General features: G+C 41.0%; 1 protein-coding gene across 1 annotated transcript; it reads right to left on the bottom strand.

Annotated features, from left to right (window-relative positions):
• Nucleotides 1–168: 168 nt before the first annotated feature.
• On the bottom strand, nucleotides 169–11,746 carry LOC115196003 (NF-kappa-B inhibitor epsilon). The gene is made up of 6 exons (XM_029756436.1): nucleotides 11,068–11,746; nucleotides 8,182–8,284; nucleotides 6,561–6,771; nucleotides 3,641–3,729; nucleotides 2,586–2,834; nucleotides 169–1,112 (listed from the first exon to the last, which is right to left on the bottom strand). Exons 1-6 carry the CDS (start codon nucleotides 11,403–11,405, stop codon nucleotides 1,044–1,046), a joined length of 1,059 nt encoding a protein of 352 aa, XP_029612296.1. The 5' UTR covers nucleotides 11,406–11,746; the 3' UTR covers nucleotides 169–1,043.
• Nucleotides 11,747–13,434: the final 1,688 nt, after the last annotated feature.

Raw genomic sequence — 13,434 nt, 5'->3', positions numbered from 1 at the left:
ATTAATCTACATAATTGATTAAATCCTTAATTCCAGATGCTATCCTTTTTGTATTATCCTCCCTGCTCAGATGTACATATACAGTACTATAAACAATTAATGCCCCACTTCAATTAAAAACTCCAAATATAGTTTGACAATGACCCCCCTCCCAAAAAAGAGTGAAGCTATAATCGTATTTATTTTATTACAAAATAAGAGTTTGAAAGTGTTAAGAGAAGGAAAAACATCTAAACAAGCCAGTCTGATTCAGTACACCATAACCAGGATCATTCCTGATTTATCAGAGATGGAGGAGAACGATGGTAAAAAAGGGATTTTACTGTACTGAAAATACAGCTGTTATGATTGTGTCTTAGTTATGATTGTGTCTTAGTGGCAAGTCAATGCATTCAAAGCAGAAACCGAGAACTGAAACATACAATGAACGATATTAAATTATGATGAAGAACTTCTCTCCATTACAGATTTAGTGACTAAAGTATAATTGAAAAGCATGTTCAAGCTGAAACAATGTTTATTTATAGCATGACAGCAATGTATTTTCTTTGTTGAAGCTACATTTCCCACTATAAGTCAGATATTATATACACACACGTGATAGAGGTAGATTCCCTGTGTATAGGGAAATTAAACATTTATTTAATTATTTCTGCTCATATTCATACAATTGTTTTTGGTAGTAAATCAGTTACCTAGTATGAGCAAATGTTTCATTTAAGTCTACATTACATTTTCCTGCTGATTTTTCTGTATTTGAAAACAGGTATCAACCATCAAATTATATGACAGACACCTTTGTACCACTTTGCTAGCAGAGAATAAGCAACTTTTCAATGTGAGTGTCTAAAGAGTTCACACACCGCACATCAACGATAAATAACCCTACAGCGAAGATTTATGTAAATGAAAAATCACCTTTAAAACAGCAAATTACAAACATGATTGATATAAAGCTACACTTTTCTGACGAGGCTCCATGATGATGTTCAAGAGGTCAAATGTCACCCGTTGTAGAGTATTCAGGTGGAGAGAATACACAGTCAGAATGGTACTCTAACCACTGACCTGCCCTGGATTTGGATATCATCAAAAGGGAAAAGAGCAAGGATCTGAAAGAAAAGCATATGGTGGGGGTTACATGTCACATTATATGTTCTACATTTGACCAGACAACAGTCCAGTCAGTCTCCTTCACAACAGGTAATAATCTGGAGATGTTTCACCCCCCCCAAAGCATAAGAAAAATGTATTTCAAGCATTCTCAGAGAATATCAGACTTTGAGTCACATGAAACACTTTGAGCTGGTTTCCCAGACATTCACTACATGACCAAGAATGTGGACACCTGCTCATCAAACATCTCGTTCCAAAATCATGGCCATTAATATGGAGTTGGTCCCCCCTTTGCTAGTATAACAGCCTCCACTAGATGTTGGACTATTGCTGCAGGGACTTTCTTCCAATCAGCCACACGAGTATTATTGAGACCGGGCACTGATGTTGGGCAATTAGGCCTAGCTCGCAGTCGGCGTCCCAATTCATCCCAAAGGTGTTTGATGTGGTTGAGGTCAAGGCTCTGTGCAGGCCAGTCAAGTTCTTCCACACCGATCTCAACAAACCATTTTTCTATATGGACTTCACTTTGTGCACGGGGGCATTGTCATGCTGTAAAAGGAAAGGGCCTTCCCCAAACTGTTGCCACAAAGTTGGATGCACAGAATCGTCTAGAATGTCATTGTATGCAATAGCGTTAAGATTTCCCTTCCCTGGAACCATGAAAAACAGCCCCAAGCCATTAGCCCTCCTCCACCAACTTTACAGTTGGCACTATGCATTGGGGCAGGTAGCGTTTTCCTGGCATCCTCCAAACCCAGATTTGTCCGTCGGACTGCCCGATGGTGAAGTGTGATTCATCACTCCAGAGAACACGTTTCCACTGCTCCAGAGGCCAATGGCGAGCGAGCTATACACCACTCCAGCCGCATTGCGCATGGTGATCTTAGGCTTGTGTGCTACTGCTCAAGCATGGAATCCCATTTCATGAAGATCCCGACGAACAGTTCTTATGCCGACGTTGAGTGTTGCAACCGAGGACAGACACGCTACGCGCTTCAGCACTCAGCGGTCCCGTTCTGTAAGCCTGTGTGGCCTACCACTTCACGACTGAGCCGCTGTTGCTCCTAGACTTTTCCACTTCACAATAACACCACTTACAGTTGACCGGGGCAGCTCTAGCAGGACAGAAATGTGAAGAACTGACTTGTTGGAAAGGTGGCATCCTATGACAGTGCCATGTTGAAAGTCACTGAGCTCTTCAGTAAGGCCATTCATCTGCTAAAAAGTCTGGAGAATGCATGGCTGTGTGCTCGATTTTATACACCCGTCTGCAATGGGTGGCTGAAAGAGCCAAATGCACTAACTTGAAGGGGAGTCCATATACTTTTGTAAATATAGTGTAGATTAAGGCTATAACTATAGTCCTGGACTAAAAAGCATGTTCAATGGAGAATCTGCATTGAAAGTGCTTTTTAGTCCACTCCAAGGATTGTGTGTAGGACTCTGGCCCTTCCTCTATATCTCACATCATCATTGCCGCCAGCTAGATCCAGTGCCGTCTCATCCTCTATGTTCCTCAGCATCTTATCAGCCCCGGATTGACAGAGCAGGTTGGCGATGGCTGCGTCCTGCCGGCCAACGGCGAGGTGAAGTGGCGTGCAGCCATTAAACATCGGCACGTCCACATCGGCTCCCTTGTTCAATAGCAGCGCCATAGAGACAATGTCATGGAGCTCAACTGCCAGATGGAGAGGTGTTTTACCGCTCGTACCTTCCTGGGGGAGAGAGAGAAGACAGGCGTGGGCTAGGGACTCGATAAATAAAATGTGCCCTCAAAATAGGATGGGAATGGCACAAATGGAGGGAGCAAAGGGTCAACAAATCTTAGTAAGGACATTTTACAAACTGTCCTCTTCCATACAATTCAAATACTGAAAACATTCAATGAGGCAGCTTGATATCTACTCTATAGCATGTTTATTTCGCACAGAAAGATATCTAGGGTAGGGTTAGGTCAGTCTACTATGTTGTGTTCTATATCTATCTGTGTCTGACTCAGACTTGCTGGCCTGGGCCTCTTCTCTGACGAGTCTAGCTGCTCCAGAAAAAGCCACCATTACATCAGGCTTTCTAGCCCAGCAGCCTCATGACCCAACTCTAATTACCTTGTCATGAATCTATCAGAACCTGCTGAGCTCAAGGCCATATCACTATCAGTCTCACTACAGCAGTACACAAGTGCAGCAGATGGGAGTACAGTAAAGTAGTAAAGTACATAGCTTGAAGGAGACACTGTACTTCTAAATAAATACCATGCACTCATTATGACATGATACATTCACTTAGGACAGTGTAGTTTGATCATCTATGTCGAGGTAAATATTTCTCTGCACTACTACAAATTAAGAGGATTTAGCTATGACACATTGAAGTACTAACTACAGTGTTATAGCACAATGTAATGCACTACGTGAGTAATACAAGCCCAGTGAGCAAAATTGTCTGGGCTCTGGGCTCAACATCTAGTGCTCATAGCAAGGTTATTGTAACAGAGTACATCCGGGGGAGTAACTGGACGAACCTGGATGTTGAGGTCTGCCCCTTTTTTCATCAGTAGCGTCATCAGACGATGCTGCCTGTTCACAGTGGCTAGGTGGAGAGGGGTGAGACCTGAAAAAGACATTCTTTTTCAAAAACCACCTTTCTGAATGTGCGATTTGATGAATTTGAGTAGATGTTATAGCTAGTATCAAACAAGAGTCGGTAAGGTCATACCACGTGACACACAATAACCTACATACCAAACAAAATATACAATTGTTTACATCTATAAACATGATTCACATCTGCAAAGCCTACTAAGCCGGGAACATCGAAAACTAGCTAGACAACAATGATTCATTTACACCAGTTGTCTCGCACAGTGCAATAAAACACAACACGCGAGGTGGGTACGTCCTCGGATAGACGCCAACACATCAACAGGAATTGACACTAAATAAAGAGCCATCACATCATGGTATCATTATAGCCTCGTACACAGCCTACAAGCTGATCATCCTGGGCCCTGGTCAGTAGGCAAAAGTTATGGAATGTTCAAATGGAAATACATTAAAAACAGATCTATGATACTCCCCCACTTAACATTAAAACTCATTCAGTCTGTCTACAAACAGGCTCTCAAAGTGCTTGATAGGAAGCCCAATAGCCATCATCACTGTTACATCCTCAGAAAGCATGAGCTCCTGAGTTGGGAAAATCTTGTGCAATACACCGACACGTCTTGTATACAAGATGCTAAATGGCCTGGTTCACCCTCCACTCAGTACTTTGGTTAAACAGAAAACCAAACATATGGCAGCAGATCCAGTGCAATGTCTGCCATGAGAGGTGACTGTATAGTTCCCTTAAAAACCTGTTTGGGATAGGGGGCAGTATTTTCACGGCCGGATAAAAAAACGTACCCGATTTAATCTGGTTACTACTCCTGCCCAGAAACTAGAATATGCATATAATTAGTCGATTTGGATAGAAAACACTCTAAAGTTTCTAAAACTGTTTGAATGGTGTCTGTGACTATAACAGAACTCATATGGCAGGCCAAAACCTGAGAAGATTCCATACAGGAAGTGCCCTGTCTGACAATTTATTGTCCTTCTGTAGCATCTCTATTGAAAATACAGCATCTCTGCTGTAACGTGACATTTTCTAAGGCTTCCATTGGCTCTCAGAAGGCGCCAGAAAGTGTAATGGGGTGTCTGCAGTCTCTGGGCGAAGAACAGCAGGAGTATTTGTTAGTGGTCAGGCTGGGAACAGTGACACTGGAGATGCGCGGTCACGAGACTACTCCATTTTTTTCTTTCAGCCTTTGAATGAATACAACATTGCCCAGTTGGAATATTATCGCTATTTTACGAGAAAAATAGCATAAAAATGGATTTTAAACAGCGTTTGACATGCTTCGAAGTACGGTAATGGAATATAAAAAATCTAAAAAAAATCACGAAATTCGCTCGCGCGTCACCCTTCGGATAGTGATCTCGACGCATGAACAAAACTGAGCTATTTGGATATAACTATGGATTATATGGAACAAAAACAACATTTGTTGTTGAAGTAGAAGTCCTGGGAGTGCATTCTGACAAAGAACAGCAAAGGTAATCCAATTTTTCTTATAGTAATTCTGAGTTTAGTGAGCACCAAACTTGGTGGGTGTCAAATTAGCTAGCCTGTGATGGCCGAGCTATCTACTCAGAATATTGCAAAATGTGCTTTCGCCGAAAAGCTATTTTAAAATCTGACACCGCGATTGCATAAAGGAGTTCTGTATCTATAATTCTCCAAATAATTATGTTTTTTGTGAACGTTTATCATGAGTAATTTAGTAAATTCACGGGACGTTTGCGGTGGGTATGCTAGTTCTGAATATCACATGCTAATGTAAAAAGCTGTTTTTTGATATAAATATGAACTTGATTGAACAAAACATGCATGTATTGTATAACATAATGTCCTTGGAGTGTCATCTGATGAAGATCAAAGGTTAGTGCTGCATTTAGCTGTGGTTTTGGTTTTTGTGGCATATTCTTGCTTTGAAAATGGCTGTGTGATTTTTTTTGGTAGGGTACTCTCCTGACATAATCTAATGTTTTGCTTTCGCTGTAAAGCCTTTTTGAAATCGGAGAATGTGGTTAGATTAAAGAGAGTCTTGTCTTTAAAATGGTGTAAAATAGTAATATGTTTGAGAAATTGAAGTTATAGCATTTTTGAGGTATTTGTATTTCGCGCCACGCTCTACCATTGGATATTGGTGACGTCTGGCCTGAAAAGGTTAAGGAAAAGCACCTTTAGTCAATCTGCTTTCTCTGTGAGAGCTTCCCATGTCTGGAATACACTGCCATCAGACACACATAACTGCACCACCTATCACACTTTCACAAAAAACATGAAGACATGGCTAAAGGTCAATCAGATTTGTGAACATAATCCCTAGCTGTGTATTGCTGCTTTCCATGTTGTCTGTAGCTTGTGAGGTATGGAAACACTTTGTTGCTTTTTGTGCTATGTTGCTCTGTCTGCATGCTATGTCTTGCTTGTCCTATGTTGCTCTGCATGTGCTCACTGCTCATTGATTGTCTGTATTGTAATTGTTTTTAAAAACCTGCCCAGGGACTGCGGTTGAAAATTAGCCGGTTGGCTAATTAGCCGGTTGGCACTTTTACTGAAACGTTGATTAATGTGCACTGTCCCTGTAAAAATAAAAAATAAACTCAAACAATTCTGCTTCCCTGACATGTAGAATAAGGCATCACGTCAGCTCTATTTATCATATTTCTATCTGCAACATTACACATTTTCCTACTGAAGGTGGCCCAGAGTTGCTTTCATTATTGCACCGTAGAAAAACATTTTGCAAGAGACATGTCAAGATAGTCCCTCCCTGTTTTTCTTTTTTTTTTCTCGCTTTTGGAGCCAAATTAATATGGGTCCTGCTTTCTCACCTCTCCAGTTCTGGGACTCGAGCACAGGGGCCAGCTTGCTGGGGGAGACATTCCGGGTCATCTCAGTAGCGCACTCGGCCCAGCCCTGTTCACAAGCCATGTGGAGCGGCGTGTTCCCCTCCTGGTCCTGCAGCTCCAGGCTGGCCCCGCTCTCCACCAGGTCCCGCACCACCGACGAAAGGTTCAGGTAGGTGGCTAGGTGTAGCGGGGTCTGGGAACATGCATACAAAATAATAACTCCCATGGGTAGACTCAATATAGCCGCCAGCCCACCCACCACTGAACATTGACTGGGATGGGGATCCCCTTTTTTGTAATTCTATGGGACCACGTACCAACCCGAACAAACCAACAAAGGGTTAGTATGGGAAGAGGGTGTGATATCTGACTTGGAGTCAGTATGTACCCTCTTTCTAAGGGATTTGAGTACAATCAGGATTACTAAGACCCGATATAGGAGCTGATCTTCAGTACAGTAGCTAGTATTGAAAAGCATCCAGAAAAGAGAAATAAAAAAAAGAAACTGCAACAATGATCAGGGGAGAGACAAATCTCAAGCCACGATCACCACGACGACAGACTCACACGGCTGCACTTGAGATCGAGGAGAAAGGACAAAAATAAACATCCAAAATACCTGAGAGATAGCGAACGAGCGAGATAGGGAGTTAAAGAAAGAGAGTGGGGCAGAGGGTCGAGAGAACGTGGGATAAAAATATACAAAGAGGGAAGAAAGAAAACACACTGAGCTTTACTATAGAGCTCTAATGCCAAGTGAGGTGATTAGCAAATATCCATTGGTAGGCCTGAGACATCTCAATGTGAAACTCCTGATTGAACTGGGTAGGGCTGACTAATATCACCAGTAGGGCCACCATTGCTCGCGTGGCTTTTGGTAAACGCTGAGAGAACAAGGCTATATGTGTGTGAGTCATGGTGCAAAATGCTGACTGTCATTTCTGACCTCCCAGACATTTTCCTCTCTGACCCATCAGGATGTCTCAAACGCCCCGTCAGCTTGCCTCACCACCCCTCATACCTCCCTCGCCCCTTTAAGTGACAGGTTACACACCCCACCCACTTAATGTTCAGTCAAAGCTCCTCTTAAATATGCACTGTCCAGTTGCACATTTCTCATCTCTGACTGCATTTTCTCAGGCAGCCCAATTCTGATATTTCTTCCACCAATGAAAAAAATCTGATGTGAAAAGATCAGATGTGATTGGTCAAAAGACCAATTGGTGAATTTAAAAAAAATCTAATTGGGCTGCCTATGTAATCTCAGCCTTAGAGACAAAAATATTCCAGACAAGATTTCTTGTTTTTGAACACGGGAAAGCAGGGGAGTTTCCAATTCCCATTTAAACTCCCTTATGAAATAACCCTAGAACCCCTTTCACCCACTGAACCGTTCCAGTGAGAGGATGTAGTACTGGAGAAAGGGGAAGAGAATGCTCTTCAATTACAGGATGCAGAAATAACATTATCATCTCTGTTGTTGTCATAAACATTGGCAGTTGCAATCGTCAAGAGGAAGTATCATGAAGGTTAAGTAGTTTCAGTACACCAGTACCCGTGTTGAGGGTGTAAAGAGAAGGGGGTGTGGCTGTGTCTTCTGTACCTGGTACAAGTTGTTCTGAATGTCCAAGACATCTTTGGGGAACAGCTGTATCAATTGGTGAGCAAAGAGTTCATCTTCATGGATGATGGCTAAATGCAGGAGTCTGGAGGGGCGACAAAAACAAACCATTTCTTATAAAATGTCAATCATAAATCTATCAGATTTTACATTTTACATTGCAGTTGTCACAAAGTGCTTCTGCAGTAACCCCGCCTAGGCCGCAAAGCAAACAAAAGCAGTTTTGAGTTGCGGTTACTTAAACGTTGCATTCAACTGAAAAGTGAGCAGCCTGGGGAGAGTGTAAACATTTCTCATGACATTCCTAGTTACTTTAATTTAAATATTTAAATGTGAGCAGCCACAGGATATAATAAATGGATTTCATCATGTGATGGAAAGAATTACCTGCTGGAGAATTCTTAGAATGTCATCTAGATCTACCTGGAAATGTAACACATACCACCCCATGAATGAAAACAGCTTAGTAGGCCACAGTGCTCAGTGGTTGCGAATGTTGCGCAATAATGGAACTTTTATGCAAAGAATAGTCATGTCAAGAGGATGTTTGATTCCACAAAGCACTTAAAATATTTATCTTCACAGTTATCAGTCGTTGTAATTGAACTCAAGTTATTTGGATAATATCCTAAGATCGAACAAACAGAACCATCGGGTTATTACTGAATGTTCAGCAAACACAAGCCTCAGGCCTATGGACTTGAACTAGTCAGTTAAAATAGCAAATGCAATGCATTGTGTTCTTTACTGCAGCCCATATACAAAGTCATGACATTCAATCAAAGTGGAAAACAAGAAACCCTTACCCCAAAAGCTAAAGGGGAAGTTCTAGCAGACAAAAGAGCCAAATGCAGGAAATGGAACAAGGCCACTGCTGTGCTTTACAACACTGCCGTGCTCTACAACAAGGCTTTCCAGAACACGTTGTTCACACACCACTCCCTACATAGTGCACTACTTTTGACCAGGGCTCTATTCCCTAAATAGTGCACTACTTTTGACCAGGGCACTCATTGTCTACATAACTAATTAATGTTAAAGTAGTAACTTGTTTAGCCTATCCTTGTTCCATGCTAAATGGCTTCAGGCAAATCCATTTATCTTGCAACTTCATTTTAAGACAATCCATTTGACATAAAAAAAAGCAACTTAAAAAAACTAAAAACATTTACTTGCACAAATAAGACCGTAGATTATGATTTAATAACTCCTCTTCAAAGCAGAGCCAGTAGCCTGGTCCCATATCGGTTTGTGCTGTCTTGCCAACTCCTATGGTTAATGTTTGGTGTGACAAACATATGGGACCAGACTACAGAACTTTCCAGCATTCTTTCAACTTTTGAAAGATACAAGGTCAAATGCATCGCATGGCAAGATCTTCCTTGGAAAAATCTACTTTTAAAAATAAATCTCAAATGGAACTTCCTAGTTTGAATAACAGTTGGGTAAGATAAAACAAAGAAAAAAATCCCATGAGGGAAATCAAATGCCTGCACTGTGATACTTTCTCAAGTCACAGGATTGATGTAACGTATTGTGGGTTCTTTCTGTTGTTAGGTAAATATAGTACAGGTCAGAGAATGCTTCCTTGTGACCTTGTCAGACAACGAGAGCAAGGATATGAAAGGATGTCAGAGAGACAAAAAAGCTGTTACTATCAATGGAATGGTTACACAGACTCACTTCGACTTTGAACAATTGATAGCGATCAACATAATATATTTCTGAATACACTGACTCCAAAGACAAAGCCAGGACTGACTGGAACGCAAAATCACATGTAGAAGGCCGATAAGGCCAAAAGTTTGCATGTCTGTGACTGCGTGTGTAGAAGTTGTATGAATTTCATTGATCAGCCTATTCTTGGACCTAGCGAGAGAAGTACTATGTGAACATGTGCCCTGCCTTGTCTATCATGGGGAATTTCCACAGCCATGTCTCTTACACTTCTGCTTTCCAAGTCGAGGCACCCCACAGGAGCCCATCCACAATCATGACAGATTTCACAGGCCTGAGTGTATCACTCTAAACTTAAACTCTCTAAATCAACATCGCATGCCATAACGACTGGGAATAGGATTAACATGACATACGCAAAGAGGTGAATTTCTCCAGCGCAGGCCAAAACTACAGCCCATCCCCCAAGCCTTTTATTCATTGACAGCAACAACACTGTGGGTTGCTTGATTGTTCAGCTGCAAATTCATGCATTAGGCCTAGCCTACAAAAATGCATCCATCTTCAAATTGTTATGGTGGTTAACACACAGACATCCAGTCATCCCATCAGACATGATTATGTCAAAGAAAACATCACCGGTTTGTTGACAGTGGTAATTTTAGTCTATGCTCTCATGGCCAGTTGAAACCCCATAAAAGGACAACCAAGGAGCAACACCAATCCAATTCTGTCAGTTGTACAGGGTGTATCTGGGAGCTTCTAAGAGCGAAGGGTTGGGTTTTAGATTGGACACAAATGTATGGGGTAGAACAGACATCACAATGTGCATTAGGATTAAGTTGGTTGATAATTGTAATCATGGCCCAATTAGTAACTCAATCGCCTATGTTATGCATTTTAGACTGTGAAAAGTTATTATGGACAAAGAGATTAGGATTAAAGGAGATTGGAAAATCACACTCAAATTACGGTTGGCCCTACTTTTATCTATACTGAAATGTGTCAATTAAATGCATAATAAATACGTCAACGCTTGCACACAGCCACATATGCGTGTATTTCTTGCTACATCGTTTCACCATAAAGTCGTCGACATGGACACATTTTACTTACTCAAGAACATATGCATAGGATACATTTAAATATGTATTACTTTAAAGATGTAAATAAATAAAAACTTAGGCCTACGTGTCTCCATCTTCAGTGATGTTGGTGAGAAGGTTCTCTTTATTTTCAAATCCTGTATTCTCCGCACTGTCATCTTCAGACTCCGAAATGTTGCAGCCCTCTATTATCTCACTGAAATTCTCAACAGTTAGTGACGACGAGCCATAAGCAGAATCCAACCGCTCCTCCGTGTTGCTGCTACATTTGTCCCTGACTTCACTGGATTCAGAAGTCGAATCCCTTACCGTTTTGTTATAGGGATCATCTGTCGTAAAATATTGGAATGATTCAACACCAGAGTCTATTCGGTTATCCTCCAATAAATTCACTTTCCCATTCGCATCTTTAGCGCTTGCCATGGTGGCCCCCGGCCCTCAGTCACTCCAGGAAGGCTTTGCTGGTTTAAACCCTAAAAGGACTACCTTTTGCTTGATGGTGCGAGCAGTCCTCGGAGGAAAAGTCGATCACACCTGAGTAGGAAATCACTGTTCCTTTGTTGCTTTTCATGCCACCGGGTCGAGCGCTTTTCTTTTCCCGCACAACTGCAGTTAAATGAAAATAAGTGAAGTCATCTTGCGACACCGTATACATGCAAAATGGGCCATTTAGTTCAAACCATAAAAATACTTAAAAATCAGCAACAGGATTTAAAATACATTTGGTACGCTCATAAACTAAGGTCAGCCTACATAGTTGAGAGCACGTGAGCAATGAAAGGCGATAGGGTAAGCGCTCAGCACTGACATTGGGGAATCCCCGAAGGGCGTGGTATGCGTTTACATTACAACCACCCACCAACGCCGTGGAGTCTCCCTGGTTTTACAGGATATGTTTGACCAATGTTCCCGTACCGTGCTTTCATTTGTGTCTATTTATAAACTAGTATGTCACAACCAGGAGATTAACAAGTTAACCTCTACGGGCCACGGTGGCAGTATTGAGAATTTTGAAAAAAATATGTGCCCATTTTTAACTGCCTCCTACACCAACTCAGAAGCTAGGATATGCATATTATTAACACATTCGGATAGAAAACACTCTGAATTTTCTAAAACAGTTTGAATGGTGTCTGTAAGTATAACAAAACTCATATTGCAGGCAAAAACCTGAGAAAAATAGATTTTAAAAAAATGAGAATTTTGTGGCTGTACTATTTAGTGTCATTGTTTATTAGATACCATAGTGAGAAAGGATTCATTTCGCAACTCCTACGGCTTCCACTAGATGTCAGCGATCTTTATAAAGTTGTTTGAAACTTCTATGATTAACAGGGAGCAAATTAGAATGCATTGAAGTTGACGTCCCTGGGATGTCGTCACTTCCATTATGGCCTGCACCTGCGCAATCATGAGACACGAGACATTTAAAAAAAACGTTTTTCTAGACACAGGTGAGGTCGGGTTGAAACATTACTGATGTTTCACGTTAAAAATGGCTCTAAAGATTGATGCTAAACAACGTTTGACATGTTTGAACAAACGTAAATAGATTCTTTTTGTAACTTTTTTAACTTTTCGCCGTGACTTCACACACCCCCCCGCGCTACTTTTTAGTAGCCACCGAAGCGCTAACAACATGGAACAACTTGGAGTTATTTGGACATCAATTATGAACTTTGTCAAAAGAAACCACATTTGTTGTGGACCTGGAATTCCTGGAACTGCCAATGGATGAAGATAATCAAAGGTAATGGATTATTGACAATAGTATTATTGATATTACATGGTTACAAGATGATGCTAAGCTAATTAGGCTAGCTTATTGTTCTTAGCACAGCACCCGGTTTATTGCAACTTGTGATTTCCCAGTAAAGTTATTTTGAAATCTGGCAAGACAGTATCATTTACGAAATGTTAAACTATAATTATTTGAATGACAATATTATAATTTACCAATGTTTTCGAATAGTAATTTTGAAAATTGTAACGTTGTTCACCGGAAGCATTTCAGAGAAGAAAAAAATCAGAATTTCACCGCTACTGTAAAATGCGGTTTTTGGATATAAATATGAACTTGATGGAACAAAAAATGCATGTATTGTATAACATAATGTCCTAGGAGTGTCATCTGATGGAGATTGTCAAAGGTTGGTGCATAATTTTAGCTGGTTTCTGCTTTTGGTGACGCCTGACCTTGAATTGAAAATGGATGTTTGTACTTTTGTGGCTATGTACTGTCCTAACATAATCTAACTTTATGCTTTTGCCGTAAAGCCTCTTTGAAAATCGAACAATGTGGTTAGATTAAGGAGATGTGTAAAATAGTTGATTGTTTGAGAAATTGAAATTATTAGATTTTTGATGTTTTGAATTTCCAGCCTTGCTAGCAATCCCGTCTCAGGGTTCATTGCTAACCCGTGGCCTCAACAGGTTTTAAGTAAATAGGGAG

Source organism: Salmo trutta, chromosome 1 (assembly GCF_901001165.1).
Source record: "Salmo trutta chromosome 1, fSalTru1.1, whole genome shotgun sequence".
Taxonomy (NCBI): Eukaryota; Metazoa; Chordata; class Actinopteri; order Salmoniformes; family Salmonidae; genus Salmo; species Salmo trutta.
Note: the sequence above shows the minus strand (reverse complement) of the source record. Positions and strands in the feature narration are given on the sequence as shown.